The sequence below is a fragment of the Myotis lucifugus genome, unplaced genomic scaffold, assembly GCF_000147115.1.
Source record: "Myotis lucifugus unplaced genomic scaffold, Myoluc2.0 scaffold_128, whole genome shotgun sequence".
In the NCBI taxonomy this organism is placed as follows: domain Eukaryota; kingdom Metazoa; phylum Chordata; class Mammalia; order Chiroptera; family Vespertilionidae; genus Myotis; species Myotis lucifugus.
In genome coordinates, this window is record NW_005871176.1 from 201,579 (window position 1) to 221,464 (window position 19,886).

The 19,886-nt window shown below is 44.2% G+C and overlaps 1 protein-coding gene across 6 annotated transcripts in view; it reads right to left on the bottom strand.

The window, feature by feature from the left end:
* Positions 1 to 19,886, bottom strand: part of UBR4 (ubiquitin protein ligase E3 component n-recognin 4) — a 121,582-nt gene that overhangs the window by 58,558 nt on the left and 43,138 nt on the right. For 5 of the 6 annotated variants that reach the window (XR_002830557.1, XR_002830558.1, XM_023758313.1 and 2 more), the window contains exons 35-56: positions 18,834 to 19,025; positions 18,266 to 18,336; positions 18,031 to 18,178; positions 17,373 to 17,600; positions 16,350 to 16,520; positions 15,057 to 15,239; positions 14,038 to 14,196; positions 13,551 to 13,703; positions 12,926 to 13,153; positions 12,471 to 12,628; positions 11,081 to 11,252; positions 10,544 to 10,745; positions 9,475 to 9,638; positions 8,835 to 9,051; positions 7,772 to 7,988; positions 5,824 to 5,887; positions 5,258 to 5,392; positions 4,131 to 4,305; positions 3,351 to 3,434; positions 3,121 to 3,261; positions 2,146 to 2,267; positions 1,398 to 1,509 (exon numbers count right to left, since the gene is read on the bottom strand). Coding sequence is in view for 4 of the 6 variants with exons in the window: in XM_023758313.1 (XP_023614081.1) it covers positions 1,398 to 1,509; positions 2,146 to 2,267; positions 3,121 to 3,261; positions 3,351 to 3,434; positions 4,131 to 4,305; positions 5,258 to 5,392; positions 5,824 to 5,887; positions 7,772 to 7,988; positions 8,835 to 9,051; positions 9,475 to 9,638; positions 10,544 to 10,745; positions 11,081 to 11,252; positions 12,471 to 12,628; positions 12,926 to 13,153; positions 13,551 to 13,703; positions 14,038 to 14,196; positions 15,057 to 15,239; positions 16,350 to 16,520; positions 17,373 to 17,600; positions 18,031 to 18,178; positions 18,266 to 18,336; positions 18,834 to 19,025 (3,496 nt within the window). In the remaining 2 variants the exon portion in view is untranslated. The remainder of the gene's footprint in view (positions 1 to 1,397; positions 1,510 to 2,145; positions 2,268 to 3,120; positions 3,262 to 3,350; positions 3,435 to 4,130; positions 4,306 to 5,257; positions 5,393 to 5,823; positions 5,888 to 7,771; positions 7,989 to 8,834; positions 9,052 to 9,474; positions 9,639 to 10,543; positions 10,746 to 11,080; positions 11,253 to 12,470; positions 12,629 to 12,925; positions 13,154 to 13,550; positions 13,704 to 14,037; positions 14,197 to 15,056; positions 15,240 to 16,349; positions 16,521 to 17,372; positions 17,601 to 18,030; positions 18,179 to 18,265; positions 18,337 to 18,833; positions 19,026 to 19,886) is intronic. The other variant, XM_006093985.3, reaches the window with a different exon arrangement.

Consider the following 19,886-nt stretch of genomic DNA (forward strand, 5'->3'; position numbering starts at 1 on the left):
CAGGGATTTCCATAAAGCAGAGAAATCTAAGACCAGCTCCCACCAACTCTCAGGAGGCCTTGGGCAAGACAGAAAAAGAAAATAATATAATAATGTCTGTTATCTGTCATGGCAGCTTAGAGTGTTATTGTATTATTTTTTTCCAAAACAACTGGGTCGGTGAGATTTTCACCCTACACAATCATTATGAGAACGAGGATTGAAAAACTGTGAAATCATCAAATGGAGGCTGAGGACACCACTACAGGTCCTGCCCAGCCAGCTCCTGTTGGAGGGGAAAGGCCTTCTAATGAGTTAGACCCCTTGCCTCCCACTCGATGGCTGGGAAAGCATGTGAATGTGGCCTTAATTGGAAACGTACACTCTCTGCACTTTAGCTTCTCACCAAAGATGCACAAACTGTTGTCTAGCTCATCCAAAGTTTAGAAAACACAAATGATAGTCAAGGAAGGTGGAGGGTCACCAAGTCACAAGCACTCCTCCAGACCCGCACTGTACCACAGAGCAGCCACCAGCCACTGAGCATTTAGAATGTGACTGGTCCGAAAGGAGATGTGACATTAGTATTTACTACACACTAGAGTAAGACTGCACAAAAAATACTTTTTAAGGACGCAAAATATTTCACTAATAATTTATATTGACTACATGTTGAAATATTTTTATATATTAGACTAATTAGTAAATTAATTTCTACATACTTCTTTTTACTCTTTATAATTCGGCATACAGAAATTTACAATTATGTATGTGCCTTTCATTGGTAATTTACTTCTGGGGGAAACAAGTAACTAGCGTGTTACATAATATGATGTTAATGTTAAGATACTCTGAGAAATGCTTTACTAAAATGTTAAATGGCATGCCCTCGACTTGTGTCCCAGTGTATCATGAGGGAAATCTCTGGTGAAATCTGCTGTCAAACACTGCAGGCAAGACGAGAGGATACTACCCCCTGGGCAACAAAATGGATCCTTACTTAATGTACAGTTTTTATGCCAGGAAGTCTCCTTTTCCTGAAAAATAGCGGGGGTTTTTTCTTTAGTCACTGTGATTTTATAACTCTTCTTTTGTTATTTTTGCTGTGGCTTGTGGGAAGCTTTCAGCCAAATATAAGATCTTCACTTAACAACCATACAGGACTCATGCTGTCGGGTTTTTTTTGTATCCTTGGCTTGACTTTACTATTGTATCTTTATTTCCCATGGCTTTGATTTCTTTATTTTTATTCTACTTATTATATGCACTTTTATATGTCATCTTAATTCTTTATGGAGTAAGGCAGGGTAACAACAAAAGACACATAAACAAAAGTCTCCTTGGTCAACATGGGCAGCACGTCCTCCCTCCTCCCCCTTCCCACCACCCTGTGAGCCTAAACCCAGACCTCACATTACCCATTGGAGTGTTGCTTCGAGGGGAGGAGGGCAACGTCACATGTCTCCGCTTGTTCCTGGGCCTTAGGACTCGAATTAGAGCTTGTTTACAAGAGAAGCTCACGGCAGGATCCTGAGGTTGAAAGGAAACTGTCATGCTTAGATTTTAAATCATTCATGAGACTGCCTACAAAACACTTTCCTCTCGTGGTCGATCACTTACACGCATGTGGAAGACCTACCGACTCAGTGGTAACCCTTCTGAGCAAGTTCAGCAGCTAACCCATTTCCTGACCTGGCTATGTCAGACCCATTCACTACATTGTATCCGTTCTGGTAACGGACTGGCAGGTCGTTTGCTCCTGAAGTCACTCTGGCTCTCTACAAATGGGTTTTGGCTTTTCACCAGATGATCAGGCTCATCTTAGCTCTGTGCTCAAATCAGTACTTCAAACACTTAGCTTCTGTGACAGTCACTGGAGATAGAGCTTGATGATGGTCTCTCATGTACTCATTTTAATACTTAACACTAACCAAGCAGCAATAACCAGGATATTCCTGGGGATCCAACACTGAACAAGACAAAGTCCATCACCTCTTCAACCATTTTTTCCATGGAATGAGTAAACTCTTAAAGCTTTTATTGATATTCAGAGCTCCATTTCCCATTATCTCCTTTAAGCCTGTTTTTATTTCATTAACTAGCAAACATACAAAAAGTGATTTTTCCAGACATTCCCAGGCTATGTGGGGTTTTAGTGATACGTACAGGACACAGTAGCATCTGCATGTAGATCTTGGATGCTGTATTAATACAGTCCAGCTCACACGTACAGTAGCCATGGATAATGTCTACCAGAGCATTGACGGTAGCTTCGATATGAGTTAGGCCTAAAGGGGATAAAAATACAACGAAAAAACTTCTAACTACCTGAAAGTCTAAGACAAAAGGAGAAATTCTTATCCCCACATAAAGGTCAAGATAACAACAAAATAATTAGCACAAAAAGAGCAAAATAAACAAAATACACACACAGAAATGTAGGCTGTCAGCATTATTTGATTTGTTTTATTAATACTCTCCTAATCTCTCAAACTGTCCTCAAAAACCTCACCAGATATCTTGCATCACAGAAATAAGTAATTGTCTACACTTTTGGATATCAAAATAGGGCAGAGAAGTGTGAAAAGATGAGCAGATTCTAAATGTTCCCCACTAACCCCAGATCTTAGGTGATAAGCATGACATTGACATGCCTTTTAGGTTTATTGCCCAAGAAAACTCCAAACATAAACGAACATTAGGGGTTGTTCTACTTTTCTAGATTGCTAGTCAGATCCTGACTATCCACCTACACCCAGGATAGTGTGAGAAGTTAGATACCAAAGGCAACGACAGCTCGGAAATAACACTCAAGGTTGATGCTTAACTTTTACCCTCTGAACTGGCTTTGAATCAAGCTCTCAAAGATTTTTTAAACAATTATAAACATGACTAAGGACACACACACACCCCTCCATGTGAAAAACTGACCCCGACATGAAGAGATAAAAGAAAACTCCACTTCCTTCCCCCTACACTAAACTTCTGTTTTAGGAACAGTGTAATGATCTCAGACTTCTACTTCCTAACCATTAGTTCTGAATAAATGGATGACTAAAGGCTAGGGGTTCTGTTCAAAGACAAAACTTACATGAGGCTTTACTCTCTATCAAGACTCAAATTTCCCTTTCAACATGATACCTGGCAGGCAGGCAGGTGCCAAGAAGGCATTCTTGGGTTTGGATGCATGGAGCTTCCAGAAGTGGTTCACCAGCTGGGTGATGAAACTACAGCAATCTCCTTCCAACTGCTTCTGAGGCTCTCTCCCCTCCTCCACTCCTTCTAAGCAGGAGAAAGAAAATTATTAACGACTGTAAATCGGAGATGAAATTTAATTTGTTTTAAGGTTAACTCAGGTCAAGGAAGCTTGCCTGGGGAGGGAGTTTCAAGTGGGGCCCCAATCAATATGCCAACTATCCCTAGATTCCAGCAGGCACATCTAGGAAAAAAACAGTCTGGGAAAGGAATATCACAGAAACACTGTATGTTAGAATTAAGAAGAAGGGGAGCATTCAAGATCTTTACAGCAGATTCAGAGACCTCAGGTCCAACTGTTAAACTTATCAAAACTGGAGGACCGTCTGAGATTTTCTAGAATGATTCCTAGACTATAATATTTGAAGGAGGAACAACATGATGACAGCATATGGGTGCATGAAAATAACAGAGAATTGTAAAGGCATCAATAAACTATATTTGATAAAGACAAAACAAGTTTGGTATCCAGACAAAATGAGAGAGGAGGAAACAGAATTGAGCACTAAGAAAGTCCATTACACATATTAATAAAATACTGGCAAAAGAACAGCATAAACGTAAAAGATATGACCCTATTACTTTAAAGCAACCAGGCCCAAGCTTAACTTTACCCTCAAGATCATAAGAGGTAGTGACAGATTCTATCAATGCCCAGAGCAGTGAATAAACCCAAGGATAATACAAGAAGTAAGCACTGGAAAGAATACTATTTACTTAAAAATGGTATAATCTTAATGTCACAAACCCTCCATAAGGTATAAAGACAAGAGAGCAAAATCCCTGGTTCGGAGCATGAAGTCAGTCAGAGGCCAGTGAGAACAATACAAGGGTGAAAGGGTGTAGAAGGTGTATGAAGCAGATTTCAGGACCACGTCCATCCAGGCTAAGTTCACCTGTTTCCATCTGGGGCAGCTTTGACTCCGTAAAGTGGACAAGGTTGTTAGGGCGCATGATGGCAATGGAGCGAGCTGTGATCACCAGCCTCTGGAAGACCTCAGGGTCCAAGTCCTTGCCTTCTTTGCTGGATGTGTTGAGACACTGCACGGCTTTGCTCAGCAAGGCCTGATCCTATAATGGAAGGATCACAGAGGATAAAGCACAAGCAAGGGCTGGTACTATGGCAAAGAGTCTGGAGAGCTGGCAGATGGTCAGGATGGCTACCTCCTCTCAAGAGAACAGGTTAATCATCACCAGTTAACAGTAAAAAATCTTCCAAGTTAAACTTTTTAATACATAAAATATTAAGGTACTAAAAAAGGAAATCAAAAGTCACAAAATCGTTACCAAAGTATGATGGGGAAGAAAATTAGAAACCACCCAATTCTCCAGAACTGCAACATCCCAGATCTCTTTCCCACAGTAAAAGGTCATTCTTTTGCAAGTTCATACCATCCAAAGGTTGTTTCCAAAACTGCCTTTGCTTAAGCAGTGCAGCAGGATAAACTCACATTTCTCAGTTCTCTGGGTTGGAGGCATAAAAACTAACCAAGGCATCTGGGCTGCTGGCTTTTCCATCTGTGGAAACTGGCCCAACTTACTGCCTTCGGCCCCACTTACTTTTACAGGTGAGACCCTCTCGCCCCAGGTTCCCCCTCAGTCTCTCTCCAACAACCATTCAACAATTTCCTCACAAGCAAGTACACTGATAGGCTGGTACCACAACTGGCGGAGGGAAACACCAACAGCCCTGATCTCCCAAATGAGTCCCCCTCTTCACTCTCTTCCAGCCAGAGACTCACATCAAATGTCCCTCTTTCTTAACTCTTGCTGATCCTATTAGAGTGACAGAAAAAACAAATGCAAACCAGTAGCCCACTGCCGGCTTGTCCTCAGTTTCCAGGAATATCCATTAATTTCTCAGGAGACATTTTTAGACTGTGTGGGTCTAATCTCAATGCTATCCCTCCCCACCGTACTTCACTATGCCCTTACTTTACATACAAAAGCCAACATACTTGATTCCCTGTCAGTAGCCCCAACTTCCACCTCCACGGAAGGCATCCCAAGAGGGAACGATTACCTTGTGGCTGTGATAGGCCGAGCGGCTGGTGTGCAGGCTGGCCAGAAGGCTCTTGGACTGCTGCTGGACACTGGCAGGTGCTGGCAGGGACAGCAGCAACGTGGCCAGCTCCTGAGCTGCGTTCTTGTTTCTCTCCTGATGCGAAAGACAGGAGGGGTACCACTAAGCCTACCGCGTCCATGTGGAATGCACTGTCTACACCCTGCCCTCCTCTTTCCTCCCTTCCAGACCCCCAGGGCAAGGTGAGCTCCATGGACTGCAAAAAGCCAAACAAGGAATTTCAGAAATTATAATCCTCTCACAATACAGGTGTAGAAATAGAGTCCAAGCTCATAACTCCAGAAGTGTTCTTTTACCAGCACTCACCCTGTTCTATGAAACACTGCTACAAAGGGTCCCCCAAAGTAGGACAGAAGGCCTTAAGTGGAAGACTTCTCTAGCACTTCTCGGCAAATCAAGATTAAGCTATAAATGTCCCTTAGCTGGGAGGCCCGGGGGCTTCTGACAATTCCACCAACTTCCTGCCCCTCCAGAAGGCTCCCATGAACTTTGAAAAAGTAACTTGCCTTTTCGATGATTGGGCCAACAGCAAAGCAGCTTTCCAGAGCTTCTAAAGAACTCACAACCAGCCTAGGGAGACAGAAAAGCCGGCTTGAGTACAACAACCCGTCTCTCTGCCCTGTGCTTTAGCCTGCGCAAACTCTAGTCATGAGGACCCTGGGGACAGCTAATGAATGCCAAATACAAAATCAAAGCATAAGACCTGCCACAGGCACCAACCATGCATATCCTTTCCTCGTGTTACAGGCCAGAAGAAACCTGGCTCCTGCTTGGAGATCAACCTGAGGCCATGTTCATAATCCGTAACTCAAAGACAGGGCTTTTCTTCCTTAAAGAGGATAAATGTGCTTCCTTCTGCTGCCTGTGGCAGGGATCACTGAGATGGGCTTAACAGTCTGATGCAATGGGACCCGAAGCTCAGATGCCCACAGTTCACAGGCAGAGGGATACATACACAAGGGGAAAGGTTAAAGCCATGTTCTTATTCGGGGAAGGTGAGTTTATATTTTACTTACACCTCCTAGAAAATGCACAAAGGCACTTCCGATGCGTCCCTAAGTATGGGGAAGAGAGCAAACTGTACTTTCAGGAGCATGCCAATTGCCAACATTTAAAGGATACTACAAAGCACCTTTAGAAACCTGAGCAATTCTCTTGTAGGAAATAACAGGAAACCCAACTGTAACATGCTGCCCAGGGCCGACTCCTGTGAGTTTAATGTGGCACAGTAAAAAGGCCAATACTCGGAGGACCGATGCTCTGGAGAGAGGGAAAGGATCGAGAAGGCAGTTGGAAAGAAAGGTCAAGGGGTAGAGGAAGACAAAGAGCCAGGGAAGAGAGACCAGGGGCATAAAACACAGTTGGACGGAATAGCTCTCCAGTGGCTTTTCAGGTGGTAGGGCTTCTTGATTGTCCCACTGCCCCTGGCCGCCCTTCTCATCTACTGTAGAGGGCGCAGGGAGGAATGGGGTTAGAAGAGAAAGCCAACAAAGTCTGAAGCAGCCAACACCAAGTGCGCACGTACAACCCTCCGCATTCTCCACTTTTAGGCAGACAGCTCTGCAGCCATGCAACGACCAGAACAGAGAGGAGCAGGAGGACTCTTCCACAGAAGCAGATTCAACGCAAAGCCACACCATTGGGTTACACTGCTCTCTGACACACACTCACTCGTGCAGAGAAAGAAAGAGGGCATACTAACCGGTCCAGCTTGGTTAGGGACTCAGTTTCAGAACTTGGGGAAGAAGCAAAGAAAAAAAAAAGGAAAAAAATGTGAAGCTCAGAGAAACCTGGAAACACATCCTAAGCAAACAATATAAGAATAGGGTGGGGAAGAGAAAAAGAGAGAGAAGGGAGAGGGGGAGGCTGCTGGTGGGAGGCAGTGATTCAAGCCAGGCTATTCTTATGACTTACAATGTAAGAATCTCAACATCTTACATCATGAGTTACTTCATCTGCCATGGCAAACCAGTAGCTACCTAGCGCAAAGAAGCCAAGCGCAGTACTTAAGGAGGCCTCTGGAGGGAGCCCAGGAGGCTCTGAACTCTGCCACAGACGCAGCAGCCAGCCTCTTACAGCAGTTATCACCACATAAGTTGCTGCTGCAGAGAAAGATGAGAAAATGATGAAATCGGAACGAAAGGGAAGATTTTTCCCCATAATTTCCGCAAGACTGGATCCTAATCTACAACACTCGTGTAAGCATCTTAGTTAGCAGCCTCTGGCTATACCAAAGGATACCTGAGCATTAAGAGAAGGCACAGATAGCTCCTAGCACACTTTCAGGCTTTGTCTGCACACTAAGAAGACAGCGAGTATTGGGAGTTGTGTGAACACTTGAAAATCACGGGCTCAACCTGAGGCAGTTAATAGGGACTGACTCTCTCAAGACACAGGTTCTGCAGGGAGAGTGAGAAACGGTGACACTGAAGCCAGCCCCTTCAGTGCTGGTACCTCTCCAGGACAGTTCCACTGGTTGTGGTGGGGGCGGCTGAGTCGCTCTCTCCAGTGCCATTGCTCTGGTTCAGGTTTGAAGGACAGATGTTGCTGACAGAGGCAGAGGGGAATTCTTCCGGGGGCTCATCTGGCCAGCCAAACTGCTCCTTGGTCTTGCCATAAATTTTTACAGCATCGATCATGGTGACACCTGCTGGATCCACCGAGGCCCCAACTGTAATAAGCGAGAGAAGCTATTAAGAAGCACATTCTCTGAAGGGCTAACACCACCATCTTCAAAGCAAAGACCAGACTAGGTTTGAGCAAAGTAGCAAATCACATTCATTTTTAGTCATAGAACTTGATCTCCTGCAACTTCAGCAGCACCTTAGTCTGTACAGATATTAAATACATGAAGAAACAGCCCCACGATCAAAGCCTATGAGGTCTACTATTTGGAAGAAGAGTCGCTGACCATCACTGTAGGAACCAGACCCTCTGCGCTATCAGGGCACTGTATCGCCAACTCCCTCGCGCAGAGAACTCTGAGCACTCCCTTTGTTCAAAGCACAGATCCTCATCATTCACACAAACAGCATTAGACAGGTGGCCAGTAAACACTATAGAAAGATGCCAGCCTTATGCAAGACTCAGGAATTTATATTCAGGGTTTCAAGTTTTAATAGCATGGCAAGGCAAGGCACTGTCAAACACCTCAGTGCCGTGGACCTATGGCTGTTTCTGTGCTTTAAGGAAGCCTTGTGACTTCATGTGCTAATCTTGCCTCCTCTCTGCATAAACACGCAGGCGGCCCATCAGCAAGGCTGACCCAAGCCTATAGACGTGGAACTGAAGCAGATTTTGACCCTATCTCCACCCCTCCCATTCTCAAGTATATCCCTTTCCTGTCACCTTGCCTCCTTCATATCTCAAATGAAGCTCAGAGTTTCATGACAGTACAGACCACAGAGGTATCAGCAGAACAGAGGGTCCCCAAATACTCAAGAGCCACAGAGAAGTGGCCCCCAAGTCAGCATCACAGTGGGAAGGATACAATATGTGCCAGGGGCTGGTGACTCACTGAAGAGGTTCAGTTTCTTATCAGCCTGCAAGGCCTCTTCTCTGGTGAAGGGGAAGTCGAACCAGCGGGAGCGACTCAGGTTAAGCTGCATCGTTCTGCCAAAGATCTCAATATATGACGGAGCCCGTTCAATTGCCTGGGTCCCAATCTGGATCCGCATGCCCGTCATCACCATTGTGCTGTTGTTGTTACTAATCTCAATGGTGAAGCCACCGGGCTGCAGGAAAGAAAGGCTCACATCAGAGAACGAATACAGTTCTTAAGGGCAGACCTGCAAACCTTCCTCTGACAGTGTCTCAATGTGTGGCCCCCACAAGACCTTCATCCTTTCAAGTCTCCAGTAATAATTTCCTTCCTTCCAAAGCCAGGCAAGTTGAGACAGGGAACAGACTCTCTTCAATTTCAGGCTTCCTTCTCCCTCGCAGTTACCACCCACCTGCCCTCTGCACAGCAAACCTGTTGGTAACGTTGTACAGAAGCCCTTCTGCATGGGGTGAGACAAATATTCACCCCAGGGACCATTTAACTAGTGTCTAGGGTCAGTGGCTGTGGGTATATACTTTATATTTGCATTCTCAAGAGATGTGCTCTCCAACAACAACACTGTTTGAGACTGAACCCAGCCTGACCCAGTCCTCACCTTGGTGTTGGCCACATACATGCCAGTGGAATTCAGCCGGTGCTTTATCTGTTGTGCATTGTAGACCTGCAGAAGGTCATTACCACCAAACTCCACATCTGTCAGCTGCTGGTTGTGTTCAAAGAAGTCAATGGGGAAGGTCACCTGGCTGGATGTGCGGGTTGCTGTGGAGAGCAGCACAGATTGCCAGAGAGCACTGGTAAGTGTCGCCTCTCCCACCTCTGCGCCCACTCTACCGGTCACACCTTCCCAGCTGAGCCCACACACACATGTTCCAAGCTTTCTAGACAAACTCTGGATTATAATGTTTGCATCAGTATGATGCCTACATGTGGTTAGCTGTACCACAGTCATTATCCCTATAACCACAGTACCACCTAGCAGGACAAAGAAATCTGGCGCTGGTGTTGCGTACAGTTACTAACAATAGGTCCTCTCATAGCTGGTTTGTTTAAAATAAGTAGAACTATTTCTTTACTGGAAGATGAGCTACATCACTATCTCACAGACTGGGACAAATTTCAGGTAATGGGAGGACCCCCACAATGGTCTGTGCTTAGCCAGATTTACTCACTCCTACAGTCAAGCTTTCACTCCCTGAAGAGTCCTCCATCAGTCAGGAGCAGGATCCCAGCTCAGAGACCCAGGAGGGGCTCTTCACTACTCACTGAGAAATTAACCAGCAACTGGAGAACCTACTCCTCAGTCAGTTCTTGCACTTCCCACCAGGCAAGCAATTTTCCCTGAACCCAGAGAAAAATCTCTCAAACAAGGTCCAAAGGATAATCCTTTACTGGGCACCTGAGGGTGGATGACCCTAAGTGGAGAGCCAATGGGTGTTTCCCATTAGTACAATGTGTCTCTAAAAGCCACACAGAGCATTGGTGGCCTCAGGAAACTTGAGTCCATTTTTGGAAATTAGCTAAGACATATCCCTACCTTTACAAAACATGGAAGTCAGACAGTCACCGATTCTTTATGGATATTTACAACAGTCTACTCATCATCTAGAAGACTGCCCCTCCCCCACATCCCCTAACCCCCCTACCCCCGACTTGAGGGGCCTTACTGATGGTGGCTGTCTTGCGCTTTCGAACAGGCTTCATTATGCTGATGACACTGCTGGGCTGCAGGGATGGCTGAAGCCAATAGGAGGTGTTCTCCACGTTGGCCATGTAAATGCGCAGGCTGCCATCCTCACACAGCAAGATCATGGTTGTCCGCTGCTGCTCGTTGCAGGCCGTGTGCCTAATGGCGACCATGTCTTGGATCTAGGAGAAGGGGACAAAGGAGGGTGTTAGTTCCCGCACCTACAGATCAGAACCTCAGAGAGAGAGAGAGAGAGAGAGAGACAGAGAGAGAGAGAGAGAGAGAGAGAGAGAGAGAGAGAAAGAGAGAGAGAGAGAGAGAGAGAGAGAGAGAGACAGAGAAGCAGCTGTTTTCACAGTCAGTTGTGGGGCTGCAGAAGGATGGCACAGGCGTCAAGGGGAAAAATGGATCCCAATTCTTATATCGCCTCCATTGAAAGAGCTGGGAAAGTAGACTATACAACATAAAACTAGAGCAGGTTCATGCAATTCAAGTGATGGGAGAATGTGGCACTGACCTTTGCTTTAGCAGGAAGAGTCTTTATTTCTTGAATAAGAAAAGTGTCTGGTTTCACCATAACTACCAGTGGCACACCTGTAGTTTGCTGGACACAACACACCAAACCAGGGTGGTTCATCACCTCAGACCACTGGCAAAGGGCAGGAGACGTTTTACTGCCACCATTGGAACTGCAGACAACAAAAGTGGCCAAGGTCAGGTGTCAATCACCATCTACTGGAGCTGTCCTTGAACTAAAGGACATCCTCACTAAACACTTGACTCTCAGAGCAAGTTATTTGTCCAGGGACTCAATTACCCATGAATCTCATTTCTATTCTGAGCCATGTATATACTCTCATATGCCCCAAAGTGTGCCCCAGCAGAAGTCCTGGTTAGGATCTCCACTGCTAGGCTCCACTGTCTGAGGGAATAGGTGACTCTATGTGCCTAAGAAGTTGTCACTACATAGGGCTGTGGAGCTGCCTAAGGCTGATGACCAATTTCCTATTAAGAATCTCCAGTCCTACCCAGTTTGGCTCAGTGGATAAAGCGTCGGCCTGTAGACTGAAGGGTCCCAGGTTCGATTCTGGTCAAGGGTATGTACCTGGGTTGCAGGCTCCTCCCCGGCCTGGGCCTTGGTCAGGGCTCATGCAGGAGGCAACCAATAGACATGTCTCTCTCACATTGATATTTCTATCTTTCTCTCTCTCTTCCACTCTCTAAAAATCAATGGAAAAATAGCCTTGGGTGAGGATTTAAAAAAAAAAAAGAGTCTCCAAGCACTTCAAGTTATGTGTGAATGACATCTATTTTATTTCATCCCAAACCAGTAATTCACAAAACAGAGGCCAGAAAGTGCTAGAATGGCTCTTCAATAGCAGATAAGGAAAAAATCCTAAACCCATTCCCCCTCCCTAAATAAAATAGTCACTACTTCACACACATCTCTATTATCTAAAAAGCTAATGAAACCTTCTAGCTCCCCAACCCCAACTATGCCCCCACTACCGATTCCATGTTCTATACCAATGAGTCCCCCAAGAGGCAACTTAAAGGCCATTATGACAACATGCATGTCCAGGAGAAACTTTCCCTTCTCAAAACTCAGTAATCACATGAAAATCCGCTTTGCTGCCTTGACTACAGCTTTTCCTTCTGAATGACAGTGGCCCCACAAACTACCTCTTACAGGTTAGTCTCCATGGTGGGGACAAACCATGCAGACAGCCCACCCTGCCAACACTGGATGCTGCTTGATTGTGAAGATAGCCAGCAGGGAAAGGAGCTGTCTGATGGAGAAAAGTACATTTCACCAAATTCATAACCGACACAGTACTTGGGAGGGAGGTGAGCCCTCCTAGTGAATGTGGGCACTATGAAGCCAAACATGCAGGGCTCATTCCCACCTTTTGATGTTGATGGAGAAGAGCTGCAACACCTCCAGAGTCGTCCTGCTGATGGTGGCTGCAAATGACTTGCCTTGACAATAGCTGAAGAACAGCATCTGCAACACGTGGGAGTAGTAGACAGACACACCACCACCTGCCACCTGGCTGTTACTGTCCTGTCAGGACAAAGACACAACGTCTGCATTAACTTCTCATGTTGCCTTGGGTACCAGCTTCCCGTTTTGCTGGTTATTAGTTTTAAATCAAGATTGTGAGCTCTCATAGTCTAAAACATGAGATGCCTGGGCTAAATTTTAAAAACTGAGAATAAAGAAACATCAAGTTGAATTTAGTCCTAAAGGACAATAGTTTTTGCTATTAGGTAAAAAGTTAGAAGAAAAAAGAACAAGAATAGAAGAGCTGCTAAGCTAATTAAATTGGGAATAGAAGGAAACGGCAACATTTGCTCTAACCTTCAGGTCCTCGTGGTTGATTTCCAGAACATTAGTGACATAGAAGGGTCCCTGCTGGGCACTGCTAGCCTCTTCCATGAGCTGAGTATAGATGTACCCCGCTGAAGACATTATAACAATGATGTTCTTTCCCTCCTCGTTAAAGAGGAAGGTCACATCTCGTATCTTTGAGCTTGGCAGGAGAAAGTAGAAGGTTGGACTCAAGGCATCAACAGACAGGTCATAAATCTGCAGAATGAAGGAAAAAAGATGAAATCAGGGAGATCTATTGCAGCTCCACCCCCAAATTATCCTGGTAAATCCAAAGAGCTGCAATTGGAGAGCAAGTGCTAGGCACTGATGAATAAAGTACCTGTTACTCTCCCTCAAGGAATGAGTAGGGGAGAGATACACATCAACAAATTCTGCAACAAGTACAGCAATAGCTGTGCACTTGGTATACTGGGGAATTTTACATTGCCTACACACAGAAAGCTCCTGCTCGGCAATGTAACAAAAGGCAACAAAATGTTAGGATTTTTTTATTTTTTATTTCTGAGAAAAGCTAGCACACAATGGAGATCAGACATTCTGGATTTAAAAGCAAAACCATTCTAGGACCACATCATCAGAGCTGTTACTGTACCTTGACAAAATCTGCGGTGACAATCGCTAACTCAGTCTGTGAACCAGGTAACCACACGGCTTTGATGATGAAGTTTCCTGTTGCCAACTGGGGGTGCAACACCAAGTGATCCGAAACGGAGCCTGAGCTACTGAAGGTCAGCACATGGCAGTCCTGGACACAGTTAAGGAACAGAACGGTTGAAAGATGATTTGGAAATAGACTAATTCATTTCAGAGTTCTAATGTTTCCTATTCTTCCCTAATATTCCTTGCCTTCAGACAGTATTTTCAGACTATCTAGAACATATTCAGGTTTCAAGAACATATAAAGATTATTCCAACATAAAAACAATGTAGAAGAAATTCAGAGAAATATTTCTTTTGCATTCCAATGGTTTTTAAGTTTAACCTCAACAGCCACTAAGGAAAGTGGTGCTAAGAACAGGAGAGAAAAGGTGACTAGGACCCACAGCTCTAGGTAACCAACCCTGGATCATGACTGTTACCTTCAGCCCACACACAGCCAGGTAGTCTTCCTTGCATGGATTCCCAGTGAGGCTCAACACAGTAAAGGGGACTGGGGCAGATGCTAGGCGGGTCAGCGTCAACTTCCTTTTGCTGGAATCTGCTTGCTTCAGGAGTGCAGAGAGCTGTAGAACAGTGATCTGCAAAGGAACAATTACCAATTTATTCTTAACCCTAGTCTTCTCAGAGAACACAGCAAAAACAAACGCTTCTTCAATAGGGATATTAGTTTGCAGGTTTTAATTGTGGATAAGCCTCTGAGGAAAACCCTAGCCCAATATCAGCCTCTATTTCTCCTGGCTAAAAGATATGGAACGCCTTCATTTTCTCCATCCAGTGAGGACCAATAAAACTAATTTCTCTTTCTATAATCAGTTCATAAAAATAAATTGCTACGTACTATATCCTTTCTAGTTTACTACGAAATATTTTTGAGTATTTTCAAGCTCTTTTAAGAACTACTCATATCTCTAGTTTGTTCTTGTCACTTAAGATAATGTTAAAACAATTTAACTGGTGATGGAGAAGCCAGAATACAGAAAAACGTGAAGATACCCACAACTCTCTCACCTTCCACAGGTTCTAGAACACAACATATAAACTTTCCTGTGTCCTCTGAGGGCTGGGAGGAACCAAATAAGGAACACTCAGTTTTCCTATGAAGCTGTCTCTTGGCTTATGCCTTCCAGAGTGACCAAACTGGAAGCCACTCTGTCATAGGTCACTGCTGGTCATTACCTTTCCCTGGGGCTTGAAGGATATGCTTTGAGTGGGAATTTACATTACTGAGAAACAGAGCCTTTGTTCGTCATACTGGGTCTAAGTCTAAGTCACCAAGTGTTCCAGCAGAAATACTCATTGAGCACTGTCCTTAAAGCATTCTCAGAACCTGACAGATTTTTCCCAAAGGGCCAATCTGAGCATAGTCATCTATCTGTTTTACTTAGCACTTAAGATAAATATAACCTAAAATGAGTAGGAAGGAAATGGGAGTACCCACCTTGCCTTTCTCATGACTGACTGCCAAATGTTGGCGACGCCCATGGGGGGAGGAGAGTACACACATAGCCACCCGCCTGAGTACATGGGCGCTGATTAGCTGTCGAATAGTCTGGCCCTGGTCTCCGCTGTAATTCATCCGAACATTCTCAAAGGCACCTTCCTGGGAGCCTAAGGTGGGAACCTGGCATAGAGGGAAGCAGAGAGAGTAGGCAGTAATGAGACAAACAAGATCAAGTGGATTCACACACGATTTAAGTGACTAAGATACTGCAGTTAGGTCATTCAGGAGCAATGGACGCCAATCTGTCCATGGACACAGGTAAGTTTGTAAAGTTACTGTCAGCAATAACAACAATGTAGTGAATGTTTCATAAAGCTACATTTACTTAATAAAAAGTTTTGGCTCTTAAAAATGTTATAAGGCTTTTTTTAAAAAAATACAGTGCTATGAAATTTTTCTCAATGATCTAAGCAGGGAAAATGAAAAGTCAGCAGCTTTTAGGGTTACCAACACCACCCAATATTTTTTGGCTTCATCTTTCATATCTAGAAGTTTAAAAAACACTGGTCTAAAACTGAGACTGTTTATTTATTTTGAGAGTGAAAAAAACATACTGGACCACATAGGTATTTCTTACATTCAGGTACCTTAAAGACATGGATTCAGAAACATTTTTACACTGCTGTGTAACCACTGTGTAAACTTGTAACTGATTTTTAATAAAGTACATGTGTGTAAGTATGTGTGTGGATTTCCAAATGAGAATTTTTTCCTTAGAAACAGTCACCTTGCGAGACCTAGTCATGTCCGTCATTTATTTTTGCGCTTCCAAAGAGGCCAGGCAGACCCACTGGAAGTCCTATAGTCAGTGCTGAGCACAGGTTTTAAAGTGGATACTCACTTACAACTTAAAACCCATGTCATATGAAGAACTAAAGGAAAGTTACCTAAAGCAAAAGAGGACAAACATTATTTTTGCAACCCAGATGAGCCTTAGGGGATAAGATACAATAAGGAGGTTCTCTTTTATATACGGAAGAAATTTATATTACAATTCTCTAAATGAAGATCTTCACATCGTGGCAATTCATATACTTATATGAACTGAAAAGGGGACTTACTCCAAATAATTTCTTTAGCATACACACCTCACATGCTGATTTTCACACTGGATATCATGGTACCTTAGGTTCTAAGTTCTAAATGGTCAAGGATCGACTATTCTAAGGATATTTCTTAGAGTACCTAGCACACTTTGGCATCTAAGTTTCCTGACCCTGACACACTCACCATGAGCTGGTCTGTCATCTCAACCACCTTGTCCACTGTATGCAGCTCTCGGAGGGCTTGCTGAGCCCGGCTGCTGCTCCCCACGGCAGAAGCCTGCTGAAAGTTGGTCTGAATGGCATCCATGAGGAAATTGAGCATGTCTAACACGAGAGGAGCGAAGGAGAAATTGGCCTGAGAAAAATCCAAATACACAAATGAAAAAAAAAAAAAGAAAGAAAAATAATGGGTCATAATAATAATCTTGCCAGGAGCTACCCTCAGAATCCATTACGGAGAATCATCTCATTTCCTCCATAATATTGGATTTGATTCCAATCCGTATGTTACTATGCTATTAACTCTAGAGCAGTGGTTCTCAACCTGTGGGTCACGACCCCTTTGGGGGTCGAACGACCCTTTCAAAGGGATCGCCTAAGACCATCGGAAAACACATATATGATTACATATTGTTTTTGTGATTAATCACTATGTTTTAATTACGTTCAATTTGTAACAATGAAATTGGGGGTCACCACAACATGAGGAACTGTATTAAAGGGTCGCGGTATTAGGAAGGTTGAGAACCACTGCTCTAGAGCAATCTTTCTAAACCAGGAGTCTCATGTAGATACCCTAAAGCTTGATCATGTCCATCATGCATAATTAGTTAACTTCTCTCCTGTGAATCTAGAATGGTTCTAGTTATGTACAATCCTTAGGAAAATTGACAAATAATCACTCAAATCATGTTCTGTACTCTATGCTTCAGATGAGGAACTCTGGCCGAGAAGGGGTGCTCTAGTGTATTACACAACTAAAAACTACCCTCACACAAACTCCCATAATACTCAGTGATACATCCTTCCCTAACAGGTATGCCTGACAACACATACCATTTATTCACACTGTGGAAGTAAGAGAAAGAGGAAATAGCTCCAAGTCCCACCAGTGGAGCTGCAAAAACAGCCTTGTCTATTGTCTGCTAGTGAACCACCCACCAGGCTCCGCCCTCTGCCCACGGTGCCGGGTGCCATCAGAGCCCACCTGGTTCTGCAGCTCCTCCCGGCAGCCCTCCACTGTGCGGCACAGGCTGCTCTTCTTAGGCTTCTCCTCATCAGCAACCTTGCCATCGCTGATGGTGACTTTGGCCTTGTCAGCTGGGGATGTGCTGGCGTGGCGCACCAGACTCTCTGAAACCCTGGGTTCACTCTGAAATGCTGACTCCTTCATGGTGGAACTCATGCCACTGCTAGGTGTTCGCTTCACCAGCGCCTAGGGACAGAAAACATCAGAGTCCCTAAGGTCTCGCCACAAGCAAAGATGAAATACTGCCTAAGATCCTGGAGGGAAATCTGACCCAAAGGAGAAATTGGCTAGCCACTTAAAAGATCCAAAGGCCTGAATTCTGATCTTCATGGTATTCACCTAATATCTATGTAAAAATTATGCAGAGCAACTGGTCTTGATTATAATCTGAAATTATGGAGAGGGTCTTAGAAAAAAGTTGCAAGAACTCAAATGACCCTGGAAGTTCTAACAGTCTAAGTGAAGTGCTTAAGCCATGATCAGTGACAGAATCAGACTTTACTCCTAGACCCAGGTCACCAGGAAGGTGACATGAGAATTTCCCAGTTTGGCTGAAGCATTCCCATGTCATTAACAAGCCGCCCTTTTTAGCCCAGAGAATGCTCCAATCTCTCACCAAACAGCTGCCATCTTCCTTGGCTCCACAGTCACAGAAGAAGGATCCGTATTTGGCATAGGAAATCTCGTGATCCTTGTGGCATACCTTGGCACATACTGTGCACACCCCCACCCCATCCACCATTTTGCAGGTGTGGCAGTGGTACCTACAAAGAACAAGAACCAGCAAATGAGCTCAGAAGTCCCAACAATCAAGGCCTGGCAAACCGTCACCTAAAAAGAACTGCTCTTACCAATGCTGGTTCATGAATTCTTTCTGAGTGATGGTAAAAGTGCAGAGTTTATTGCAAAGAGAATCTTCATCCTTCAAAGATAATAAGACCTTTTAATCAGACCTATATCCCTCCAGACACCCAGAAAAACACAGCCTATATAAATAGTTGACTCTAGGAAATGGCTTGCAGGCTCTACATGTGCTACAATGTCAGGTGAGACCTCAGAGTTTGTGGTTAAGAAAAAGAGAAATCGTATGCTTTCTCTACTAGGGGGCTCACACCATTCCCATGAAGAACTCATCCCAGAAACTCCATTTTGGATGCAAAACTAAGGAATAGCAGAATTATTGACTCTGGATGGAAGGCAGCATATGTTTATTAAATAGTCCTTTCCCCAAGAAATTAGGTCCGGACAGCTTGCTCCCCGGGCCTGGAGAAGCATTCTGGCATTAATCACATAAACTGGGAGAAAGCTAAAGGACTATAAAGAGTTTTGAAGCTCACAGCTGGAAGAGGGTATGGGTCTGCTAGTGTGAGCTCTGCAAGTGCCAGTCAGGAATTACTCTGTGGGTCCCTTGGTACTTACTGAATCCTCAGCCTGGGAGTCTTCCTCTTCCACTGCCAGCTCCTCCACCCAGTCTGAGTCCACCTCAATGGCCCGTTCTTCCCCATCCATTGAGAGGTGACTTGGGCCTTGACCGTTACTCTGGCTCAGTGCATTGGTGACATCAGCCAAGTAAGACATAATATGGCATGTGCACTCTAGGACGACCACATGCTACAAGAAAAGAACACCACACCATAGAAGCCTTGGTCCCCCATATTTCATTATTATGTAAACTATGTTTTGTCAAGCTTTTCCTAATAAAGTTCAATTTCAGAGGAATGGTATAAGAAAAAAAATACTTTAATTATCCATTTCCTCAACTCTTAGCACTATGACCACATATAGCTGGTCAATAAATTGCACTGAATTACTGTGTATTCATTTATTCTTAAGCCCAAAGATGAGTCTTTACAAAATATTATAAAATGAAATAAAACTGAAATAAGGAAAAGGGAGAAAAATGAAGACAAATATTCAAGAAAAGACTAGATTAAAAGTATGACTAGGTTCTCATTAGCATCTTTTAACCATAAGTAAAAGACACTTAAATTACTGGTTTTAAATCAATGCAGTAGAGGAGAAACAGCTTCAGAGATCAAGTGAAAAATTTCCAGCAACCCTTTGCAGGTAGTTCTTGCTTGCCTAAAAAACTCAACAGTCTGGCATCAAAGCCTCAGATTTCTCAGTTCTCACTCTGCACAGACAGTTCAGAGCTGAAAGGATAAAGATTAGCAAGAAAAGAGGGAGAAAGGAATGGTGTCGTGGTGGTTGGCCATTAGCTTCCTATGCCAGGTTCATGAATTGAGGGGTGAGGGTTTGGGGAATGCCTGAATGTAAGATTTCTGTCAGTTTCAAACCATTTTCTCAGCACGGTGACCTGAACCCTCAGGCAAAGTAAACCATCCTAGTATCTAGACTGGAGCTGAAGAGAGTCTGGAACTCCACATAACACCTCCTCAGAGCAGGTGGAGCCAATGCAGGAGCATGAGACAGTGTTCCACAGCATAGCAGTATCTAAAAATAGCTGGAGTT